Raw genomic sequence first — 26,281 nt, 5'->3', positions numbered from 1 at the left:
AAAATGTGTAAAATTTTGTTTTCTTCAACGCCCTGTATCTTGAAAATGGATGGCGTTACAAAAAATTTTTATTAAGAAAACCCCAATTATTTTTGTTTTTTACCTACTCCAGTGACGGTGTTACCTTTTTTGAAAAAAATGGATAAAATTTTATCAAAAAACGAAAAAAAAAAACGAAAAAATGCGGTTTTTTATTTTTAAAGGTGCGTTTCACCAATTTTAAAAATTTGACAAAATTCAGGGTGAAACATTATGCAAAAATAAACGTTATATATTTTTTCCGTGAAAATGAATGTCTTAATAATTTTTGATACTCATTTAAAATTTTAAAATCGTTCTAAAATTTAAATTTCCCGCCAAAAATAAAAAAAAATTTGAACAGAACTTTTTAAAGCTTACAACTTTTTTGATGCGGCTGAGATAAAAAATAAAAACATAAAAACCCTAATTAGGCTCTAGGTGGGTCACATGACCACCTAGGGGGCTAAAAATTTCAGAAAGTTAGTTTGACTATATATGCTAAACGGTGACCTATATGGAATTCGAATCGAGTTGGGGGCACTTTTCATCATCTTACCCGGCTAGGCCCTTTGGCATTAGGATTTTTGACTATATTAGATAATCTTTTTTATCTTTTTTTAGTACATTTTGATAGCATCAGTTTTCTACTTTCATACGCACAATTGCCCTATCTTCATTATTTTCTGACTTATGTTATTGCAAAATAAAGGTCTCTGGGATAAACAATTAGAATAACTCTTAAACTAATTAATGGATCGGTCTCAAATTTTGAGGGTTTGTTAAGTACCCCAATACCCAACTTTGGGTGAAACACTACAGTTCTAAGGTAGTTTTAGTAAAAGTTATTAACAAATAACGATTTTCACTTATTTTTCAATTTGCGTAGCAAGAAATTAACTTTTTAACTTTCAAAAATCGGCATTTTGAAGGTTTTTAATGTTCTAAAAAATAAAATTTTGTAATTTTATGTCAACTATTTAGCTTTTGAATGGGGTGCAAAAGATCGAAAAAATCGCGATTTTTGCACTAAATTGTTAATAATTAAAAAACGGACGCGAACTCTAGACAGGAAACAGGTAGGTTTTCTTCCTATAGGTCTACAATAACTAAAAAAGTAGTCAGCTACCTGGATCTTTAAGTGTCCCGAACATGGTATATTTCTAGCTTATTACTCTGGAGTATAATTTATATAAAATTAAAAATAGTAAAGGGCTGTTGTACATCTTGAATAAAAAGCACTAACAGTTCTTCACAAAACAACATTTAAAAAAAAATTAAAAGTTTAATTAATTTTGAAGTACATTTTGAATAAAAAGCACAAACAGTTCTTCACAAAACAACATAAAAAAATTAAAAGGTTAATTAATTTTGAAGTAATGATCTAAATGACAATTCTTTGATTGATATATAAAAAGAGTTCTGAAATGTTTTATAGTTTATTAATGACTTAACATAGTTTTGGCTTGTTCCGAGATACATGCTCCGCCACTGAGCGCAAGCTTGGCTGGTATGCTCTGGGCTCGCGCAGAATATATGACATCCCCTTATTGATTTGGATTCTTATTAAAACTTACACAGACTTTGATTTTTGGGTTAAATCTGAAACTGAAGTATGGATATAACACAAGAAGTCAGTGAGAAGACTTGTAAAATAGAAATAGATAATAATCAAACGTCTGATGGTCCTTTAAGTAACTTAAAAATCGAAATAAAGGAGGAACCCAAGCAAGAATATACATATGATGCATTTAAGTATTCAGGATTGAACGAATTCTCCCTAAAGCCTAAATTAGAACAAAATGAATATAAATTTAAACTATTTAAAGAAAATCAAACAACAAATGACGAAGGTAAGTAACACTGATACAGTAAAATGACACTAATTATACAGCGCAAGGCAGATAAACGGCGAATTAGAAATATTTCGAGCTCGAGAACTAAATGTAACTGAATTATGAAAATTGCCATGAAGGAGTTTTGAAGAGTGAGCTGTTTAATGAAAATATTTTCATCTAATTAGGTACTACTTCCGGCTATACCGGAAGTTGCTCAAAACTTCGTTTTTGTAATGGGACACCCTGTATATTTTTACATTTTTGGATTCTCCTCGATGTGTTTTCTAAAAATATGAGGTTTTGTAATATTACACGTGTTTTTTCAAAGATAATTACGTTTTTTTTTTTATTAATTTCGTAGCAATATTCACACCCTGTAGGATTGTAGTAATTTGACATAAAAACTCTATATTTTTGTTCAAATGATTTTTACTATACATAGTCTGAATATTGTTAAGATATTAATAGGTACAGCGAAATGTGAGTATACTAGGGTTAGTCGAAACTCGGAATAAGTATTTTCTGAGTTTTTTTAAATGGAACACCTTGTAGGTATTTCAGTATTGTAATGAAATTATATTTTAAAGTAGTTACTTTTTTATTTCTTCAGCATTTCCATAACTAACTGCTTTAATTTGTGAGTTTTTCGTGATACTTTAAACCAAACATTGACTGCAACAAAAATTACGTTATAATTAAGTTTTATTAGGTTGGCCGTGAAAATATTCAATAAAAAATAATATTCCGAAAATAAATACATATTAATCTAAACTGATTCTTAATTATTGAGATGTGGTGCTACCGCCGTATACTAAGAATAAGTTGGGTGGATAAAATTACAAATGAAGAAGTAATACACAGAATAAATAACGAGCCAGAAGTTCTACTGAATATAAAAAAGAGAAAACTTGAATACTTAGGCCACCTGATGACAGGACAAAAGTACACATTCCTACAAAATATAATGCAAGGAAAAATCCAAGGACGAAGAAATCCAAGCCGTAGAAGAATGTCCTGGATGAGAAATTTGAGAGAGTGGTTTGGCTGTACCACTAACGAATTGTTCAAAACAGCAGTAAATAAAATTAGAATCGCCCTAATGATATCCAATCTCCGATAGGAGAGGCACTCAAAGAAGAAGAAGAATTATTGTTTCAGATACCGTAAAATGGGGTGAATAGAAACAAAACTTCACTAAACAATAACAATAATCTTCCTAAACATATATATTACTTTCGTTGGGCTATTTAATTTTTTTCAAGCTGTCTAATGTGATATGGCTTAAGGAAATTTAGGTTTGTGTTGTTGGCGTCACTGGTTCCTATGTTCTCGGCGTGCAAACAAAGTCGTTAATTTTGAGGATATTTCTCATCCTATAAAACTTTCTCAGTAAGTACAAAATGTCTGTCAAAATAGATTGAATAGTATTCTTTTTTTGCTTATTCTAACCTTTACAACAATATAACATGATGATATTTTGATTTATCTGTTAACTTTTTTTGTTAACAACAAGTATTACTGTTCACGTCATGAATTTGAGATATGTGGGGTGGATAGGAACATAATATTTACCGTGTAGCCATTCACCCCACATATTAGAAATTCCTTTTTTATCTAATATCTCCATAGGCATAGAGTAAGACCAAATGAAACAATATCTCATCTAACAACAAATTATACATGCCTTGCAAAACGTGTTTCTAGCGGTTAGCTATCGTGTCCAATACAAAACAAACTTCTACCAAGGTTCTTAACCACGCGTGGTATTAATGAACACAATTTTTCTAATTATTATGGGCACTAATTAACAGCATCCGGCACGAAGGACCAAATGTGGTTTCCGTAAATTTAAAATAAATATTTATACGGTTTTCTATAATCATCAGAACTGCTGTCCAAGAAGTTTAAATGTATGTCAAGACGCAACACAAGACCCATGAAGATTATGTGGCGCAAAATAGTTGAGGAATGAAAAACAGGACCAGGCAAGAATGAATCCACAATAGCTAAAGACAAGTTTCCTAGACTAATGAAGAAACTGGTTAATAATCTTTCAGAGAAAAATACCAAATTAGAATTTAAAAAATATTTTTCATTTCAACAATTTATTTTTCCAACAATACAAACTTTATATTTATTTGTGTATGTTACTTTACACCTGAGACACTTTTTACCTGTTTATATTAATGATTTTTGTGTGATTAAAGTATTAACTTTTTAATATTTTAACATCTTAATATCAAAAGAGGAAGGTAAGACCCAAATAAAAATGCATAAGTTTTATGTTTGCAATATGTGTTAGTGACATTTTTTTCAGTTGAAAGTTGAAAATCGTTCCTATTCACCCCATTTTACGGTATCAAAATATCTACGTAGTATTAAGATTGTTGGTGCGTAACATATTTATATAAACACAATATTCTATCTAGTTGGCTATAACTTTGGCACTAAAGCTTAGACATAGACATTTGCTATTATACTATTTTAATATCTTATTGCTTTTTTGTCATTACTAATACGAATTTTTCTAATGAGGAATTGATTAAGGAACGACCACATAAGCCGAATGACAACAAATAGAGTAGTAAGGACGGCGAGAGACGGTTCCCAAATAGGAAGACGATCAGTGGGAAGACCACGAAAAAAGATGGAATGACAACTTACTGGAGGCACATTGGAAAACAGACAGAGTAATGTCTATATAAAAAGAAGAAGAAGAAGAAGGAACTGATTAATATGGTTTTTGTGCTAGGAGACTATAACAAAAAAGTGCTACTAGCAATAAGAATTTATGTTCTTGACCGGACAACCGGACAACACGGTTCTCTATGTCGTGTGACCGGACAACCAAGAAGAGAAACTTTTCAAAAGTTTACTAGAATGGTTTCAACTGACTAGACACTTAGATTACGAAAAATCTGATCGAACAAAAACTATTGTAAATGAATTAAATGTAATCCATAGTGCCACTGAGAATCTGCATATTACGACCGTTCTCGTAATCAGTGTCCAGTCCATTGAAAGTGTTCTAGTAAACTTTAAAAAATGTATCTTCTTAGTTGTCGCCTATCAGGGAATCGCTGATGATAAGTTCTTATTGCTAGTATCACATTTTTGTTATACTCTTCTAGAAAAAAAAACCATGTTAAACAGTTCCTCATTAGAAAAATTCATATTAGTAATGGTAACAAAGCAATAGGAACTATAAAATAGAATAATGGCGAATGTTTAAGCTTTAGTGTCAAAGTAATAGCCAAATAGATAGAATGTTGTATGTTTTTATTAATATTTTACGTCCGAACAATGTTAATTGCGTAGGTATTTTGATATCTGAAACAATATTATTAAATTAAGGATCAAGCTAGAATGTCTAAATAATAATAATATGTACCTATTTATTTTCGAAAAATTATTTTTTTACTGAATATTTTCACGGCCAAGCTAATACAATTTCACATAATTTTTGTTGCAGTCAATGTTTTGCTTAAAGAATCACGAATAACTCAGAAATTAAAGCAGTTAGGTATATGGAATGCTTAAGAAATAAAAACGTTCCATAAAATATCATTTCATTGCAATAGTAAAATACAGGGTGTTTCATTTAAAGGTTTGTTTAAACGCAACATGTAACGATCACGTTACTAGATAATTAACGTTCCGTGGGTTCCATGGGAACGAAATAATACGTTCCATGGTACTGCGCAGGACGGTGATCGTTACATGGACGATTTATTATTGTGTTGGAACAAACCTTAAGAAAACCAGCCCTGTATGCTAAAATTAAACGTTTCGCTATATAACTTTAACCATATTCAAAATCTTTTGAATATAAATAGAGTTTTTGATATTAAATTAATACAATTTGAACGAATAGGGCTTCTAATCGTCAAGTGTGGCTATACTTCTTGAGCCAGGGTACAGAAACAACCAGTACAGCTGTTTCTCAGATGATTTTTGTGGGGTTCCTTCGATAGTGGTGTATTCAATAGGTAGAGGTTATATTTTTTTTATTTAATGATTCAAAAACTGCTAGTACTTCAATATGAATGTATTATGTTACTACAAAAACATTATCTAATGGTATGAAATCATTTATTTGCTCTGAATCTTAATTAATGAAAACGTATAACTTACAGTTTTGAAATCGGTGTGCTCTGGGAGAACGACCTTCTTGGTTGGCGATTAGATTCATAAGAGGTCGAGTTTTGGGCGTGTAGGGCTCTCGTAGGTTCAAAAGTTGGCCAAAAACAGGTCAATCAAAGTGGTGGCGCTACGAAAGGAAAGAGGTATGAGCGTTGTTGCCAAGATTAGATGGTTGATTAAATTCAAACATACTCCCCGGCCGTTGAATGTCCCATTCAATAATGAGGTAGAGAAAACGAAATGACCGAATTCTAACGATTAAACTAGAATGCGAGCAAATACAAAAAAAAACCTAAGATGTGTAAACAAGAAAATAAGCGAAAACAGAAATAAAGCAAAAGCAATCCAAGGATTAAGGATTTTGAGGCAAGGGGCAGAGCTTTGTTATGGGCCTGATGAAGACTCCTTCACTCAGAGCCGTGCGGTACATCTTTTTAATATGATCCAAGTCTTCGAAATGCCGCCTCTTAAATATTAATGAAATTTAACTTTTATTTTTATTAAGAGGGTAGGCCCAAAATCTTGGTTCAATGCTATTTAAATGCATTTTTTTTTCGAATCCTGAGAAAACTAATTAATAATTTTGAAAAATTTAAATGCAGAATGAAGTATTACATTATTACCCAGGGCAGAAAGTCCCTTAGAATAAACAAAAAGTTTCTTTTGAATGAAATATTTGAAATTAAAAATCACACTAAATTTTCTCTTTCTTTTCACCTCTGTAACTTATTAAAATAAACATAGAAATTTTCAGGGACTTTCGCGGCCCTCGTTAATAACATAATCTTTCATTCTGAGTTTAAATTTTTCAAAAATACTTATTAGTTTTCTCAGAATTCGAAAAAAACGAATGCATTTGTATCCTGACTCGCTTTTTTATCCAGGCTCGAATTTCATTTTCAGCTGGAAATTCAGAACTTATATATAAAATTTTCTGCAATTGCATTAAATTTTCATTTGGTCATTAGCCATTATCTGTAACTTTTCATTTTGTCTATACTTTCTGACATTTTTACACAATCTGACAATTTTTTTTTATTGTACTGATTATGCCGCCCCCCTTGTGATGCCGCCTGATGCGACTGCCTCGCCGCATCATAACACGGCACGGCCCTGCCTTCACTGGTGTGAATCCGTACAGCCCTGACCTTTCCGTCTAAACAAGATCGTTCGTTTTCAAATTCCCCTTAATTTGAGACCACTTGGGCCGTCCCTGTACTCTGTTTAAATATTCCAAATAGAATCTTTTCCAAAAATGCTGTTGAAGCTGAGTACAGCGTTGAAAGAGGTTGAGTCTATTCTCATGTATGTGAGTGATTTCTTGTTCAGGGTAAGAAGTACATAAGTGTCGTGCCTATAAGGAAATGTCCCGGAGTTAGGTATTTTAAGTCGGCAGGGTAAGTATAAATTGGCCTGGAATTTAATATAGCCTCTATCCGAAGTAGTATAGTAGCTAGTTCTTCAAAAGCCAAATGAGCATTGCCTAATATTCGACGAATGTTAAATTTGGTAGATTTTATGGCGGATTCCCAGATTTCTCCCCAATGAGGACTGTGAGGGGGATCCATTTCCATTTTATTAGATTTTCTGATGCAAAGTTTTGAATTAAAGTGGAATTTTTGGAGGTTTTGAAGAAGTCATGCAACTCACGAAGACAGTTGTTTGCGCCAGTAAAATTGGTACCATTATCGCTGAATATAACAGAGGGATTCCCTATAAAAGCAATAAAACGTTTAAGCACTAGTAAAAAGGAGGCACTAGAGAGAGAAGAAACGAGCTCAATGTGTACAGCCCTTGTGGTCATGCATACAAAAAGTGCCACCCAACATTTTGTGAGAGAGGTCTTACGAAGGCGAGATGATTTTATCATAAGTGGTCCACCATAGTCGGTCCCAACATTCTGAAAGGGGCATGAAGTCAAAACTCTTTCCCTTGGCAAATCGGACATGATTTGCTGTGCAGGTTGAGCGCAAAATCTAAAACAAATGAAGCAGTTTCGGATAATTTTCTTAATTTCCCCTAGGCCATTCAAAGACAAGAATTTTTGTCTGGCGTTGGAAAGTAAGGCTCGTGGTCCAACATGACCATGTCTAATATGTTCGTGTGAAAGTAGTAAAGTGGTTACATGTGATTTAGAGGGAAGTAAAATAGGGTGTTTGTGGTACTCTAGAATGTCTGCATTTTTAAGCGTCCGCCGACACACAAAAAACCAGAGTGATTTATGAATGGGCTAAGTGACACCATGTTTTTATTAGATAGTGGTTTACTATTTAGGAATTCCGAGATTTCTGAGTTAAAATATTGGTGTTAAATAGTTTTGCAAATAAAATTAGTGAACATTAGGTTTTCCTCTACAGATAGGGGACCGGTAAGGGTTTTAGTGGGAAATCTTGAGTTATGAATAAATCTGTGAACATATGCTATGGCGTGCACTAGTCTTGAAAATTTTGAAAATCTTAGCTAGATTTTATGCCAAAAATTTTCTTCGGTAGGGGGAGAATTTTTAGTAATAAGAAGCGAGATTTTCCTCTCTTCTGGTAAGTTACATTCGTCAAATTTTTCATTAAAGTAAGTGAGGTTTAGGTTGGGGTCTTGCAGAAATGAAGGGACTGACCACCAAATTTAAAATGTTTTGGGCTAATAATCCTCGAGATGGGGAGACTGCTGCATTTTCTGCAGATTTTACGTGGCGCCAGTGAAAGATATTTGTCAATTCAATGATTTGAGCAACTCGATTGGAAACATAGCTATTCCGCAGCGATATGCATGAGATTGTATCCACGATAGTGCTATTTTTGAATCGCTCCATAAATTGACGCTAGAAAATGACAGTTTGTTTTCATATATTTATATGATTCGTTTGGTGAGTTTTGCGAGGAGTAGCATAGCACAGAGTTCGAGTCTAGGTAGGGTAGTTGTCCTGATAGGGCTTACCCTAAATTTTCCGGTAACCAGTATGCAGGAAACTGTGTTATCAGACTATAATGTACGAAAATAAATGCATGCTGCATAAGCCTTTTTGCTACTGTCAGCAAATCCATGAATTTGTATGTTTGTGATTTTCTTCTTAAGAAATAGACAGCGTGGAATTTTTAACGATTTTAAGTGAGGTATATTATTTACAAAAGTTTTTCCATTCCTTTTCTAAGGAGGTAGGCAAGATATCGTCCCAGTCCATTCGTTCAAGGAAAAGTTTCTTAATGAATAACTTTCCATGTAGAATCACCGGAGTTATTAACCCCAAGGGATCATACATTTTGGCTAAAGTGGGTAGAGCAGTTCTTTTTGTAACGTGAGTGTCAGTTGGGGCTTCAGGTACTGAAATTGAGAGTGTATCTGGGGAAGGGTTCCATGAAAGTCCTAAAACTTTATTAGAGGCATTTTCGATTTGTATATCATATGAAGTGGGTTGATCATTATTGCAATATTTTTCAGTAAACCTTTTAGAATTGGAAACCCATTTGTGAGTTGAAATGCAAGCACTACCTAGAACGGTATTTAATTCGTGATAGGTGGTTTCTAAGTCAGTTTCATTTTCGGCACCGCAAAGGATGTCGTCTACGTAATTTTGTGTAAGTAGGGCTTCACAAGCAAGCGGGTATTTTTGTATATTAGTGGACGCAAGCTCTTTTATTGCCCGAGTAGCTAAGAAACTTGAAGATCTGAGGCCGTATGTCACGCTAGTAAGTTCAATGCACTTAAGGGGTTTAGAGGGATCATCTCTCCACAGTATATTTTGCAAAAAGGTTTGAGATTTGGGTTGATATTTATTTGACGGTACATTTTTTTAATATCAGCGGTACAAACAAATTGTGGTATTCTAAAACGGCAAAGAATGTCAAATAGATCAGGTTGTACTTGTGGACCTGGGAGCATGATGTCATTTAAAGAGGTTCCAGAGGAAGATTTGCAAGATCCATCAAAAACGACGCGCAATCGAGTGCTACTACTGCTCTCTTTTATAACGCAATGATGGGGCAAAAAGTATTTGTGTTCAGATAAATTATTGCATAGTGTGAGTGGATTATGTCGTGCGTGATTACGTTTAATGTATTCATCGATAAACCTTTTCTATTCAATAAATAAAGAACTATTTAATTGGAATTTCCTTTCCAAGCCTTCGAATTGCTTTTTGCGATAAATAAAGAGTCACCTAGTTCGATATGCTCTGAGGGGCATTTAAGGTGAAGATCGACTTGGAACCGTCCGTTTTCAAAAATTTTAAAGTTTTTCTTGAAGTCAAGTTCTGCAATTACTTCAGTCGGGGTGAGAAGTTTTTTAGTGGGTAATTCCTCCACTTCTCAGAATTTGGGAAGAAGTAAGTTAAGCGAAGAAGTGTTTTCTGAGATAATGTTAGAAGTTTGAGTAAATAGGGATACTCTTTTATTTTGTGCATGATTATAAAGTACACTACCTGCGACAATCCAACCGAAAAAGGTGTTCTGAAGTACAGGGAGATTTTTTCCTAATCTTACGATGCCATCTGTAATAAGTTCGTAATATTTGTCAGCTCCTATCAAAATGTCAATACTTGAAGTTGAGAAGAAGTCATTGTCGGCTAAGGAAATGTTATGTGGTATTTCGAGCAATTCTAAGGGTATGTGCGTCTGCGGCAGTGGGGTAATTATTCTATCAAATACGTAACAAGACATATTATTGCTTATATTATTAGTCGAGAAGATTGTAAGGTCTGCCATTACATTAGACATAATTGAGCTCTGGGCAATTCCAAAAATTTGAAGTGGTTGTTGGTGACTTTTACAGCTAATTTTTTCTAAGAGTTTCCTTGATATAAAGCTACTTTGACTGGCATTATCGAGAAGCGCCTTAGCCGTTATCATATGACCTGATTTTGATCTAAGGGTTATTTTAATTGTTGCTAATATAACATTACAAGGGTTAGCTGAAAATGTAGGTTCGCCTGTGGAATTTAGAGATACCGCTGTAACGGACTCGGGGTGTGGTTATTGCCAGAAGAGGATGGCATGTCGTCGAATTATGTGTGGGTTTTATTAGAAGAGTTTAAATTAGGGTTTGACTGTTCTTGAGTTTGACGGTTATGGTTTTAGTTTTGATGATAATTATTATGCTTTCTGGAATTGACATCAGAATGTGTTTGAACTACTAAATTGTACCTCCAATTATGTTGATTGCCCTGAGGATTGGTAGTTGTTTGGCCTTGAGATGGGCTTGAATTTTGAAATTGTTGCGAGAAGTTAGTGTTGTGGGTTTTTTGTATGTGCAAGAGGGTGTGATGCTTCTTAGAGCAGATTGAGCAAGTTCTAGAGATCATTCATTGTAAGAATGTCTTGTGCCCAAACAATTTGTGCACATGTGCTGAGAGTGTGTGAAATTTAATTTATCAGAGTGTGATAGAGATTAAAAGGCTGGACAATGGTATATTTTATGAGACAAGTCATTGCAATATATGCATTTAGAAGTAGAAGAATTATTGTAGGTGGCATTGGTGTGAAGAGGGGTAGCGCGAGAGAATTTCGGAATAAGATTTTCCGTTTTATAGTCACGTGAGTCATTTAGAATGTCTAGAAACTCGTCTAATGTAGGTAGTTCAGATTTGGTTCGTTTCTCTCCGTATTGTTTTTTCGAGTTGTAGTTAATTTTTCGTGATAAAATGCAAACTAGTATGATATCCCAAGTATCTAGGGGAATGTCTAAGATTTTTAAATATTGTATGTGTTTTCTTATATTGTGGTTATAAAATCTCTGGGATTCTCAGCATTAGACTTAGTAAGAGCGGGGTAGTCCAAAATGGTTTTTAAGTGTGCGTTAATTATGCTTAAGTTGTTAAGTATCGTTTTTCTAGGAGGTCAAGAGCAATGTTAAAGTTATCGTGGGTTAGTTCGAGAGAGTCAATTAAGGCGAGAGCTTCATTTTTTAGAGAAGATTTCAGGTATATGAACCGTTGAATGTTTGTTAGAGAGGGGTTATCAATTATTAGAGTGGTGAAAAGTTGGAGGAAAGATGTCCATTCATCATAGTTTCTTGAGAAGATTTGGAGAGATAATTGAGGTATTTTCACATTAGTGGGCGTGGTTAGTGTAAAAGTGAGAGTTTGAGTGACAAGAGTGGGTAGATTTGACTCTACGAGAGATCTGCACCATTCACGTAATAAAGATAAATATTTAAAATAATTGTTTTCCATAGCATCACGATTTTCAGAAGCATCAGCAACGTCACTAGTCTGCTCTATGTCATCTTGTATTTCGTTATAACGTTCAAAATTTTTAATTATTGCTTGTTCTCTTAATTGTATTTCTGTTACGGTTAATTGAGAGGCTAAAAATTTATCACACCAATTATATATGCTCGCGTTAAGCCTGACTTTGCAGTTGCTCGTTGCTTCTTCAGTGCCTCCATCAAGTACAGTAAATCAATATAAGCAAGTATGATATCAAAATTAAAAACACCCTAAATTCACTGCGTAAACACTAGCGCGGTAGATAACACACAAATTTTATAAGCACCCTGAAAGAAAAAACAAAAGCCACAAGTTCAATAAAAATATAAATAAATGTAAATTTTTCAACGTGTTAATATGTGTAGTATTTATAAAAAATGGTTAAAAGTATATTGAGGCACTGTGAAAGTAAGTATAATATTTACGATTGTGTAAAATGTTTAGAATATTTATTTAGTGAAAATTCATAATTTAATTGAAAGTGATAAATTAGAAAATTTGGTGATAATTCAAAATGATAAAGAGTTTAGAGAGCAAATAAATGTTTGTGTAATCCTTAAAACTAATTATTACACAGAATTGCTAAGTTTTAAAATTAATTATTAGGAAAGTTTTTATTTTACGCAAAATAAGTGTCTTTTTATTTTCCCTGTATGTCGAAATTCTTTCGAGAGATCTTGTTTAAATAATAGTTCCAACAACTGATTTCATTGCCGTCGACGCGCTGTGGCTAGGCGAAACGTGGTAACGTAGAATATGATATTTTAAAGTATTTTTGTTGCATTGAAGGGCTATTAATTAGTATAAACCCTGATTTTTACATCGGCGAGACAGGACCATGAACGAATAGGGCTTCTAATCGTGCAAGTGTGGCTTAAGTTGTGCTCATGACGAGGCGCCGACCCTCGCTCCCTGGTATCCCTCGTACCATATTTTCGATCGCCAGATGCATTATTTTAAATGCGCGCGTTCACCAAAATAGGCGAGGATACCATCCTTTGGTCTCCGTAGTAACCCCTTATACTTCTTGAGCCAGGCTACAGAAATAACCAGTACAGCTGTTTCTCAGATGATTTTTGTGGGGTTCCTTCGATAGTGGTGTATTCAATCAGTGGCGAAGCGTCCATGTAACCACTTTTACCATTGGTAACAGTTACAAATCTTGCAAATAAATATTTTATGACTACTACGAAATAATTCCATTTATATTTTTGCCAACAGAAATACTTGTTAATAGTACCTAATTCAGTAAATAGCCAACTAGACGCACGAAAATATTGGCGAGATATGAAGGGCCACGGGAAAGAACGATCAGAGTCCATTTTTGGTCAAAATTTAAATATTGGCACCATATTTTAGCTTTTCGTGGAAAGAATCTAACCATGGTTTCGTTTGTACAATAACGATCACCGTACGTTATAATTAAAAATGTTGAATTTAATTTTCCTGTACCAAAATATACAAACTAAAACTTTCAAACTGGACTTGCACAGAATGAGCAAAATGTGACTCTGATCGTTCTTTCCCGTGGCCCTTCATATGTGAATCCATGGCACGTTATCATATGCTGTTACCAATACTGGCACTGGTAACGGTACGAAGGAGAAACCTCGCTATCGCTCGGGACTAGCTCTGAAAATTTTGAAGGAGCGACGGGTCTAGAGACGGCGCGCGGGCACGCTGTGCATATCAGTATTCTAACCATTTTAAGGATTGGTAACGTTGGTTTAGTACCTATTACAGATTACAGTGTGCGTGCATTTAAACATGGAAGAGTGTTGCTACGTATTGCGTAATTGATAAACTACTTGAAAAGTCATTCTACTTGTATATTTTTTTTATATATTATTTTAAAGAAAAAAATGATATTATTGAAAATGGAAGAATTAAAATATAAACAATAGTTTTGAAAATCTGTTCTTTTCCTACTTGTTCATTTTTTTATGTTAATTTTATGGTAGAATAACATGTTTAGTTTGTTTATTATTTACTGTTATACCTGTTACATATACATAATTACATATACCCTACTCCACGAACATACGCCTGTTTTGGATTACTTCGACAACGAATATTTTACTGTGCAAAATAAGAAGAACGAAAGTAAATTGCAAATTACATTGTTGTTTATTGGAATAATTATTAGTGCCATTTACTTTCGTACTTCTTATGTTGCACAGTAAAATATTCGTTGTCGAAGTAATCCAAAACAGGCGTATGTTCGTGGAATGGCCCACACATATAATTTTAAAATAGTGATTTGTTTAATTTTATCCCACAGGATTGAAAACAAAAACTTATATTTGGGAGGTTCAAAATATTTTTTTAAATAAGATTTTTTTACATCTGGTTTTGGTAACACTTTAGAAAAAGTCACGCGTCGCCACTGTATTCAATAGGTAGAGGTTCTATTTTTTTTTATTTAATGATTCAAAAACTGCTAGTACTTCAATATGAATGTATTATGTTACTACAAAAACATTATCGAATGGTATCTCGATGTTAACAATCCAGGCAACCAAATAACGTTTACAAAACGTTGAAAAGACGTCATAATTATCACCAAACCACGTCAGTTTGTCACGTTTTTTCGACGTCGAAAGTCACGTGAATATGTCCTACCATAACTGACGTCATTTTTATCACGTTTTAAATACGTGATATAAAAAACGTAGATTAGTAAACGTTTTTTTAGATTATTTTTCATTTTATGGTTTTAAAAATACACAATAATAATTATTCGTATGGGCATTGTTGGTATTGCAATTTTTCATTTAACTGTTTTAAATTTAGCTTATAGGCTAAAAGTCAAACCAAATGCATAGAATTACAATATCCTTGATGCAACATTATAGAATTTTCACTTTTTATATAGGTATACTTCTGTGTCAAAACTGAAACAACATATAAACTAATAAATAGTTTATTAACGAATTAATTTAATTAAACTCGATAACGCATAATTAGTTCATTAACAGAAAATAATCACCAAAACAAAACAAAACAAAACACATAACCTCAAACCGTTTTCAAGAAGAACTATTGCATTAAACTAACTCACTTGAGAAAAACGAATAAAATTCTCTTAATTAACATGTTTCTTCAACTAAATATCTAAATGAAAAGTCTTAATTTACCACACAAAGCACGTAAACAATAAATAAAAAATTTCTTATGACAATTTAAGCTTATAAACCAAATTGTTTGGAGTCAAATACAACATTATCAGGGAATATTATAAGCATTAACTCGTTAAACTTCTCCCATTTTTGTGACGTCAGACTTGGGCTGTCTGAAATGAAAACGTGTTTTTAAACGTATATTAATGTCATTAATCTTACGTATTTAAAATCACCTACGAAAGACGTTTATACGACGTAATGTTCAAACACGTGTTTATCTTCAACCAAAAGCTGACGTTTCCTCGACGTTATTGACGTCACTTGGTTGCCTGGGAAGTGGTTGAAATCATTTATTTGCTCTGAATCGTAATGAAAACGTATAACTTAGTTTTGAACTCGGTGTGCTCTGGGAGAGCGACCTTCTCGGTCAGCGATTAGATTCATTCATAAGAGGTCGAGTTTTGGGTGTGTGTGTGTGTGTGTGTGTGTGTGTGTGTGTGTGTGTGTGTGTGCTCGGTGTGCGCTCTTCTCGGTCAGCGATTAGATTCATTCATAAGAGGTCGAGTTTTGTGTGTGTGTGTGTGTGTGTGTGTGTGTGTGTGTGTGTGTGTGTGTGTGTGTGTGTGTGTGTGTGTGTGTGTGTGTGTGTGTGTGTGTGTGTGTGTGTGTGTGTGTGTGTGTGTGTGTGTGTGTGTGTGTGTGTGTGTGTGTGTGTGTGTGTGTGTGTGTGTGTGTGTGTGTGTGTGTGTGTGTGTGTGTGTGTGTGTGTGTGTGTGTGTGTGTGTGTGTGTGTGTGTGTGTGTGTGTGTGTGTGTGTGTGTGTGTGTGTGTGTGTGTGTGTGTGTGTGTGTGTGTGTGTGTGTGTGTGTGTGTGTGTGTGTGTGTGTGTGTGTGTGTGTGTGTGTGTGTGTGTGTGTGTGTGTGTGTGTGTGTGTGTGTGTGTGTGTGTGTGTGTGTGTGTGTGTGTGTGTGTGTGTGTGTGTGTGTGTGTGTGTGTGTGTGTGTGTGTGTGTGTGTGTGTGTGTGTGTGTGTGTGTGTGTGTGTGTGTGTGTGTGTGTGTGTGTGTGTGTGTGTGTGTGTGTGTGTGTGTGTGTGTGTGTGTGTGTGTGTGTGTGTGTGTGTGTGTGTGTGTGTGTGTGTGTGTGTGTGTGTGTGTGTGTGTGTGTGTGTGTGTGTGTGTGTGTGTGTGTGTGTGTGTGTGTGTGTGTGTGTGTGTGTGTGTGTGTGTGTGTGTGTGTGTGTGTGTGTGTGTGTGTGTGTGTGTGTGTGTGTGTGTGTGTGTGTGTGTGTGTGTGTGTGTGTGTGTGTGTGTGTGTGTGTGTGTGTGTGTGTGTGTGTGTGTGTGTGTGTGTGTGTGTGTGTGTGTGTGTGTGTGTGTGTGTGTGTGTGTGTGTGTGTGTGTGTGTGTGTGTGTGTGTGTGTGTGTGTGTGTGTGTGTGTGTGTGTGTGTGTGTGTGTGTGTGTGTGTGTGTGTGTGTGTGTGTGTGTGTGGGTGTGTGTGTGTGTGTGCGTGTGTGTGTGTGTGCGTGTGTGTGTGTGTGTGTGTGTGTGTGTGTGTGTGTGTGTGTGTGTGTGTGTGTGTGTGTGTGTGTGTGTGTGTGTGTGTGTGTGTGTGTGTGGGGCTCTCGTAGGTTCAAATGTTGGCCAAAAACAAGTCAATCAAAGTGGAACCGCTACGAGGGGAAAGAGCGAAAGAGGTGTGAACGTTGTTGCCAAGATTAGATTGTTCATTAAATTCAAACACAATTCTACCTACTGTGAATATTACTACAAACTTAAAAAACGTAGTTATCTTTTAATTTTCCCCGTATAAAATTACAAAACCTCATATTTTTAAAAAGAAGACATCAAGGAGAATTTAAAAATTTAAAAACATAGGGCGCCTCATTAAAAAAACGAAGTTATAAGAAACTTCCGGTATAACCGGAAGTAGCAAAGAGATGAAAATATTTTCATTAAAGAGCCCACTCTTCAAAACCCCTTCATGTTAATTTTCATTATTCAATTATGTACCTTTAGTTCTCCTTCTTCTTAGGTGCTGAGACCGCTTGTCCATCGTTGGCTCTCATGTTGCCCAGCATATTAACAATCATCGTCTTATTTACAGCCGCACGAAATAGGTCAGTGCTAGTTTTCCCAAACTATTGGCGTAGGTTTTTAAGCCAAGAAGTTGTACACGACGGCCCACACTTTTTTCCCATTATTTTACCTTGCACAAGGTGAAGTAGGTATGTCATATTTTTCATATTTTCTTTTTTTTGTCATATTTTTTTATATACTTTTTCTTTTTTCTCATTTTTTTCTTTTTTTTTCCTTTTTTTTCTCTAATTTTTCTTTAGTTCTCCAGATATTTCTAATTGGCCGTTTATCTGCTTCACCCCGTATATTCAAAAAAATTAGAGCATACGAATTATAGTAAAGTGAAAATATTTGTAATAGATTTTAAATATTTAATAGATTAATAATTATGTATACAGATTGAATGTAGAGATCAAGTTGTGAAGGATATTTTGTTAAACAAAAACAAATTATATTTTGGTCATTAATTTCTACATTCTTTTCAGATAAGGTTGATCTTCTATTTGCATGTTAGGGTATGCTTGGTTTTTCATTTTTGTTGCTTGTCCACACTTTTCACCCTGCCAGCTTAACCTTATTTTTTACGGTTGTGTTTTCCAATAACTTAATGTTGCTACTGTTGCAGCTTGTAATATATCTTAATACGGCCCCAATATATTTCTTAATTAATAATACAGATTACGCCTCTGAACTATATTCCTTTGTAAATTTTATTACCTCGACCCTTTTTTTTATAAATCACATCTCTTTTTTTGTACATACAGGGTATACAGAAACTCTCTTGACAAACCGGAGATTCCTCAGATAATTTTAAGACAATTTAACCCAATTCACCTAGTCCGAAAATGCTTCCTAAGGGAGCTAGAGCTCTTTGAAATGGCGTCTGGTGTAGTTAGTTTTTTTAAATACCTCCCGAACGCTTCTATTTAGAAAAACTTATTTATCTTCCAGAGATACATCAATTCCACCAATTGCGAATTTCTAGTAGCGGTCATAGGCGTCCGTTTGGAGTAGGGCAACAGTTATTTTATTACATAACTTTTTGTCTTTAACTTTTAAACATTTTTGATACTGGTTTAATTAATTGTGAGATATTCTAGTATTAAAAGTTTCCTGGTTTAATTCGGTAGAATACACCATTTTCTACAAAAAAAAATGTGAAAACGTTTCGTTTTTTTTATTAAAAAAAAAATAAAAAACTAATTAGAAAAGCGATAACTGTTAGGCCCTACTACGTTTATTTATCTTCCAGAATTGAATGGATTTCATCAATTGTGAAGTTTAGTATCTACCGGTCATATGCCTTCCGTTTTGAGTAAGTCAACGGTTATTTTATCCCGTAACGGTTTTTTGTCTTCATTTTTAAGCATTTTTGACACTACATTATTAAGTTATGAGGTAGGCACTCTAGTACTAAAAGTTACTTTTGTTTTAAATCGGTAAAATACACTGGTTTTTTTTTCGAAAATTTATTTCAAATTTATTTTTAAATTCAATAAACGAAAAAGTTTCAAATCGATTTTTCAAGAATACTGTGTATCCTACCGACTTAAGGCAAGAGCACCTTTTAGTACTAGATCTCTCAATTTAATAATCCAGTGTCAAAAATGCTTAAAAGTTAAAGACAAAAAAGTTATGCGATAAAATAACAGTTGCCCTACCCAAAACGGACGTCTATGACCGTTACTAGAAATTCACAATTGATGGCATCGATTTGTCCTGGAATAAGAGAGATAAAGATTCTCATAAGTATTACAATAGGTAGAAAATATCCAATATCGAACTGGGTCAAGATTGTGTAATATCGACTAACATTTACCTTGATTGTTTATTTAAATATTTAGTGTACGAATCTTTGAGCCACGGGTGCTGAATAAGCAACCCGTGTATTTGTAAAAATAACATAGTTCGATTGTCAAAAATAATACAATGAAAAAATTAGAATAAACTTGGTGTTCGTCGAGTGAAGATGTTTCATTCTCCTTTAACTACTTAACATTGAAAAGAACCCTTAGCCACCACCTTAGTTTTACCAGATATATTACATGGCGGTCCAGAAGGTCTTTGTTAAGTAGTTATTGTACTTAGTTAAGTGTAAATTTTAAGAAGAAGTTAATTAAGAAATAAGAAGATGGAAAATAAAAGAAAAATTAAAATAAGGGAAACTTCAGTTAGAAAAAGTTAAGTAAATCTAAACTAAAACAATGGGAGCGACGAGAAACTGGAAGAAAAAAAGAAAATTGGGGTAAAGTATCTATCCCCCATAGATATTATTAGCTGATAGATGGAATTTGCGATGCCCACCAGACTAGACATTGGAGACACGTCGACATGGACGAAAATTGGGAATTCTGGAACCATGGAACCAGCCGACGCGGCGTCAGGAGGACGCACATCCACGAAATGGACAGTGGTGGACAAGGACAAAAGTACGTGATGTGTGAGTAATTTGACTATATTGTATTTATTGCTTTAATATTTCTCATATATTGCATATAGCCTAACATAAGAATAATTTTTATTTTGGAATGCAATAATTATTATTAAATTAGGTCATCAATTAAATTTTCGAGTTTTTACTAAGTACATATATAAATATATTCAATAATTTAGATTTAGATGGTTTTTGATCAACTACATTGATACTTGATATTAAGTTTTATTGTTAACGAAAATAAAATGTTATTTTGCAATTCTTTTAATAGAAAGAATGCAACTATTTGATGATACTATGATACGTAAAAATAATGATTTAATTTTCAATTTTTTTCTATCAAGCAAAATATGCCATTTAAAGATTTTTATTTGTGCGAAGGTATATTTATATTTACATATTTTCAAATGTTGACGTTATTTGACCGTGAAAACACGGATAAAGAAATACTATGATAAGGAATTTTGCTGACAGAAGATATATACACGATTTAAAATTACGAATTGTATTATTATACACTAGAAAAAGGTGTAGAAACAGTTTTATAATAAAACAAGATACCTATTGAGAGTATAATCGAAAGAATTATTATTTGGATTATTTATAAGAAAAGGAAAGAAAATATTTTTAAGAAGTTGGAACAAAATGGAAAATCCAACATAATGGACAAGAATAATTTCGACGGAATATTGAGTTCCCGAATAAACTCAAGGATTAAGAAGCAAGATTTAGAGATTTTTTTATTTACCGATGATATGACAAAGAAATAAAACCTAGAAAGGAAAAAATATAGCAAAGACACTATGAAAAATTATGTAAGACTGAAATGATCGACAATTGATATGATTTTAAATGAATCGATTTTATAATTACGAAGAATATTATCCCATACAGTGACTAACGAAGATTCAAACAGCATTCATAGATGCAATCGGAATAAACTATGAATATTTTGACAAAACGAAAATTTAAGGACAAGTTAGTAAGATGTTACAAAAAAAAAATGAAATACTGAATGACATAAAAGTTATTGATAAAATAATGAAGTACCTATCTAAGGAGACATTATTTTGAGACATATGCATATTATATATAAATATACTTTAAATTTTTATATTAGAAATATATTTAAATATTTGAATGAATAATATAATTTATGTAAGGCTTTATAACAGGTATAACTAGAGAAATAGAGATAAGACTATTGTGTTGTGACGGTATAATATAAAGTGACAAATTGCGCGAATAAGTGAGAAAAAACTATTATTTAGTAGATAGCACCAACTCATATTATTATTTAGCGTATATTTACAAGTTTTCGTTCTTAATCCTTTTTAAGTAAATATTTTATGGGTCCGCGGCCCAGACACAGAAACATTAGGATTAATTATATTTTTAGCCCAGAGACAGATTTAATAGTAGGATTTAAATTTTTTAGCCCAGAACCAGACTTAGGTATTAGGTAGAACCAGTATTAGGTATTCAGCGATGGTAGCTGAGCATTTCTGGTGAATTTTTTAACAGAATATAGTCTATTTTTATTACCACTTTCTTTCGAATTTTTTCATTAATGAATACTGAAGTTTTTAGATACCGATAACAATCCTTTTTGTTTTGATTTAGTTTTAAAAATTTTTAGATTTCGATTTTTTAATATCGGTCGAATTTTAGTACAAATATGATGTTTAATGTTTTATGATAAATTATTGAGATAACTGATTTTTTTAAATATATTAAAAGCATAATTAATTTAAGACAATCTAGACAAACCAAAAAAAAACACACTCTTGTCAAGAAAAAGGTACAAAATGAAGATCAGAAGATTTTAGCATACCCAGTTTTTGTTTTGAAGTAATCCTATTCTCAACTAAGGGGGAGCACTAGGTTCAGACAGGAATTTAGGGATGCGAGAAGTAGAAAAAGATTTTTTAAGCGCACAACTATCCATTTTGTCTTTTTGGAACTAACCTTCTCACGACTAAGGACGTGCAAAAGGACCGGAAGCAAAGTCAAGGGTATAAAGTTGCGGAAAAATACCCACCAAGTAGGTAAGGGTTAGAAAATGAAGAATTTTTAAAGTAAATGATATACAAATGAATAATTATGAAAAATGATATGAATATGTATGAAGGAAGATATTATATGAAATATGAAGTAAACGATATAAAGAAGAAATATGAATAAGAAGAAGATTTATGTTTAATAGTACACTATGAAGAAAGTACTAAGTATAAAGAAAATAAAGAAAAATATTATTAGTGTGAAGTAGGTACCTGACAAGAAGAAAAAGAAAAAGTAGAAGAAGAAGTAGAAGAAAAAAGAGAGAATTTTTAAAAGAAGAATATATAAAAATTTGAGAACATCAAAAGAATTGTCTTATAAAAGTCTAGTAACAGAATAAGAATTAAGAGAGTAAATTAAATTTTAAGAGTTTAAGCTGTAATTTCTTTTTAAATCTTTGAGTTAAAGTAAAGTATAAAATATAATTTCTGAGTGTAGAATTTCGCGAGTAATAAGAACAGAAATATGTAAGAATAGACAATATTTTACATTATCGAAGTTTGTGTTTGTAAATTATGTATATGTATTTATGTTTAGGTTTAATTTTTCAAGGTAATGTTTGTGTTTTATTGGCGTATAGAAGTGAAAGTGTAAAATAAGCAACTTGTACATAGTTTCACTTTCATTTGGATAGGTCAGTATAATATGACACAATTTGGACGAAGTATAAAAAATATATTTGTTAGTAAACACACCGTAAAATTTATCCTTATACCAATTAAGATTTTTTTTCATTTCGTAAATCAGATAATAAAAAAAAATCTTAAGGAGAGGAAGGATGGTGTCCTGGAATAAGAGAGATAAAGATTCTCATAAGTATTACAATAGGTAGAAAATATCCAATATCGAACTGGGTCAAGATTGTGTAATATCGACTAACATTTACCTTGATTGTTTATTTAAATATTTAGTGTACGAATCTTTGAGCCACGGGTGCTGAATAAGCAACCCGTGTATTTGTAAAAATAACATAGTTCGATTGTCAAAAATAATACAATGAAAAGATTAGAATAAACTTGGTGTTCGTCGAGTGAAGATGTTTCATTCTCCCTTAACTACTTAACATTGAAAAGAACCCTTAGCCACCACCTTAGTTTTACCAGATATATTACAGATTTATCTCTGGAAAATAAATAAGCTTACAAGATTTTGTTTTTCTACATAGAAGGGGTCTGGAGGTATTTTAAAAAGATTAATGACGAACACCATTTGCTCTAGCTCCCTTATAGGAAACATAATTCCCTCATTCGGAATAGGTGAATTGGTCTTAAAATTATCAATGAACCGGTTTCGTTTGTCAGGAGAGTTTCTGGACACCCTGTATATTATTTACATAACATTTCTGGCTCCGATTCGTCTGTATAAAACAAACAATTTGAATCGACACCTGTATGTTCTATTCTCTCTCAAGACTATTTTTATCGTTATTTTATTAAAAGGTTCCTTAATAATCGATTGAGATTTAGTTTTCCTATTTAATATTATATTCCATTGTTTGCGCAATAATTTTCCTTTCCAGTAAAATGTTTATAGTTGGTTTGTATTTTAGGTTCTCCTCATGAGGAGAATAAAATGGAGACTGTGAAAACTTTACCTGCACATTCATCTCAAAAAGGAAGTCGTGAGGACTCCGTGGAAGCCGTGAAGCACTCCGAGGAAGCCGTGAGGCACTCTGAAGCAAAAATATTAAATAAAAATATAAAAGTTGGGACTGGACAAAGGCCTTACAAATGTGAATTTTGTTTTAAGCAGTTTTCTAGAACTAATATTTTAAAAAACCATTTGAGAATACACACTGGAGAAAAATCTTACAAGTGTGAGATATGTTTTAAAGCGTTTGCTAGAAATGGCTATTTAACTGAACACATGAAAGTTCACACAGGAGAAAAGCCTTATAAGTGTGAAATTTGCTTCAAGCGGTTTTCTCAAACACATATTTTGAAAACTCATTTAAGAACACACACTGGAGAAAAACCTTATAAGTGTGAAATTTGTCTTAAACAGTTCAGCACAGCGTGTGATTTGAAACAACATTCAAGAACACACACTGGACTTAAACCTTACAGCTGTGAAATTTGTTTTAAGCAGTTTTCTCTAAAAGGTAGTCTAAGGATTCACTCGAGAACACATACTGGAGAAAAACCTTACAAGTGTGAAATTTGTTCTAAAAGGTTTTCTCTAACAGGAAATTTGAAAGTTCATTTGAGAACACACTCAGGAGAAAAACCTCATAAGTGTGAAATTTGTTTGAAGCAGTTTAGTGAGGCAGGAAGTTTGAAAACACATTTTAGAGTTCACTCCGGTGAAAAACCTTACAAGTGTGAGATTTGTTTTAAGCGGTTTTCTCAAACAGGTCATCTAAAAAAACATTTTATGGCACACACTGGTGGAACACCTTATAAGTGTAAAATTTGATTTCAGCAGTTTTCTACAGCAAGTAATTTAAAAACACATTTGGTAGTGCACACTGAAAAAAAGCTTAAGTATAAGTGTGAAATTTGTCTAAAGGAATATGTGACACTCCTAGACCCCGATAGACCGCCGAAGATTCCGGCCTATTTTTGTAATTCCGCGTAAACAATTTTTTGTCTACCTCATCAATCAGTCCTGATTTGTCCATTGTCGAACATAGGTCTCCTCCAGATATTTCCATCTTCTTCTGTTCTGCGCATGTGCTATCCAATCGGTCACAATTCTTTTTAGGTCGTCGGTCCACCGCGTTGGGGGGTCTTCCTCAGCTTCGCTTGTCTGCCTGTGGTCTCCACTCAAGCAATTTTTTTGTCCATCTATCGGCTTTCATTCTTGCAACATGTCCCGCCCATTTCTATTTTTGCCTTATAATACGTTCGATAATATCTTCGACTCCGGTTCGCCTACGAACTTCCTCGTTTCTTATTCTATTCTCTAAGGTTATTCCACTCATTGATCTCTCCATCTTTCGTTGTGTCCTGCTCAATTTTTCAATTGATGTTTTTGTGAGATTTAAAGGTTTCTGCTCCGTATGTAAGGACTGGTAGAACGCACTGGTTAAAAGTTTTCCTACCTAAGCCAAGTCTACCTAAGTGAGGATAATTTGTGACCTGTCTTTGGTTTATTTATCTGTAAATATTCTTTGTTATTATAGCAAAAGGTGTTTACATTGTAAACTCTTCCGTAATAATCTTTTTTATTCGAAAGATTTCTAGAACATTGTAATAGGGTATATAAGACGCTTTTGAATTAGTCAGATACCTAGGTACTTGAATTGGGATACACAGCATCTCAATAAACATCATATTACAAATAAACCTTTTAATAATTAAATGCCCGTGGTAATGTTTGTTTAATAAATACGAGTAACCTAGTTTTGCATGCTAGTATTTGATACAAGGTCGAGTTGCAATAATATTCAGTGGGTGTTTATTAACAGTCAGCACTTTAAATCACGGTCACCTCGGCTTACCAAAACAGTAAATAAACAATAACCGACTTTAATTATATTTTTACGAGAACAGATAAATCAATTAGCAGTTGAGATTCGACGGGGGTAACATCGAATTCAAGTAAATAACATACCACCAGTTACTTTCTGTGATATAGTTAACGTGTAAATAAATGACTTAACAACGAACTATATTTACTACATTAACCCTCATCTTCGGGGTAACCACCCCTAAGTATCCATGGTGGCACAGAAGGCAGGAGCCACCATATGGCGATCCAAGACCAGGCGAGAACGTAAGGAACAAGCAGTCTAGAACGAGAAATGGGAAAATACGTCAATGTTCTTGCACCTCGACCACCCTAGACAACAGTGTGGTACCTACATGGAAAATAATGGAGACGTCAGGCTTGACATGGAGCTGAATGGAATGGAATGGAGACGGAACTACCATATAGAACATCGTGGGACAATGGAAAATGGACAGTAGTACGGAACGTGCAGCGAGGACTTTTTGGTGATACGAACACAGACATTTAAAGTGGTAAGTCCATATTATCTATTTTTATGGTATTTCCTGATGCGTATAATATAAAATATAAAGTATAAAGTAATATTAACGTAATTATCATTTAAGACGCACATTACCTTTTAAGTTTTACCTATTTTTACTTAATTATTCTATTTTAATTTCCTTATGATACCAATATTTATCAAAATATACAGAATTTTTTTTTAACCCTGATATTAGTTATTATAGGACGTAATGATACATGTTATTTGATACTGATTTTTATATGATTTTTTTATATATTTACCAACATATTTTATCTTTGCTGATTCTTATCCATTTATTATTGGACTACTGATTTTTATTACACTTTTGTTGGCTAAGCAGTAGACCCCTTTTTAATGGTGATTTATATTGAGTGATATACTGATTTTTTTTATGGCAATTTACTATA

The 26,281-nt window shown here is 33.4% G+C and overlaps 1 protein-coding gene across 1 annotated transcript; it reads left to right on the top strand.

Annotated features, from left to right (window-relative positions):
* The first annotated feature begins 1,596 nt into the window (after positions 1-1,596).
* On the top strand, positions 1,597-25,854 carry LOC114340057 (zinc finger protein 239-like). Its single transcript, XM_028290779.2, has 2 exons — positions 1,597-1,871; positions 23,445-25,854. Exons 1-2 carry the CDS (start codon positions 1,634-1,636, stop codon positions 24,308-24,310), a joined length of 1,104 nt encoding a protein of 367 aa, XP_028146580.1. The 5' UTR covers positions 1,597-1,633; the 3' UTR covers positions 24,311-25,854.
* The last annotated feature ends 427 nt before the right edge of the window (positions 25,855-26,281 follow it).

Source organism: Diabrotica virgifera, chromosome 6 (genome assembly GCF_917563875.1).
Source record: "Diabrotica virgifera virgifera chromosome 6, PGI_DIABVI_V3a".
Classification (NCBI taxonomy): Eukaryota; Metazoa; Arthropoda; class Insecta; order Coleoptera; family Chrysomelidae; genus Diabrotica; species Diabrotica virgifera.
This window is presented reverse-complemented; position numbering and strand designations above follow the sequence as displayed.

Coding starts and splice junctions, on each gene's coding strand:
- LOC114340057 (XM_028290779.2), top strand. CDS start 1,634: ATGGATATAACACAAGAAGTCAGTGAGAAGACTTGTAAAATAGAAATA. Junction 1,872..23,444: donor TCAAACAACAAATGACGAAG/GTAAGTAACACT, acceptor TTTGTATTTTAG/GTTCTCCTCATGAGGAGAAT.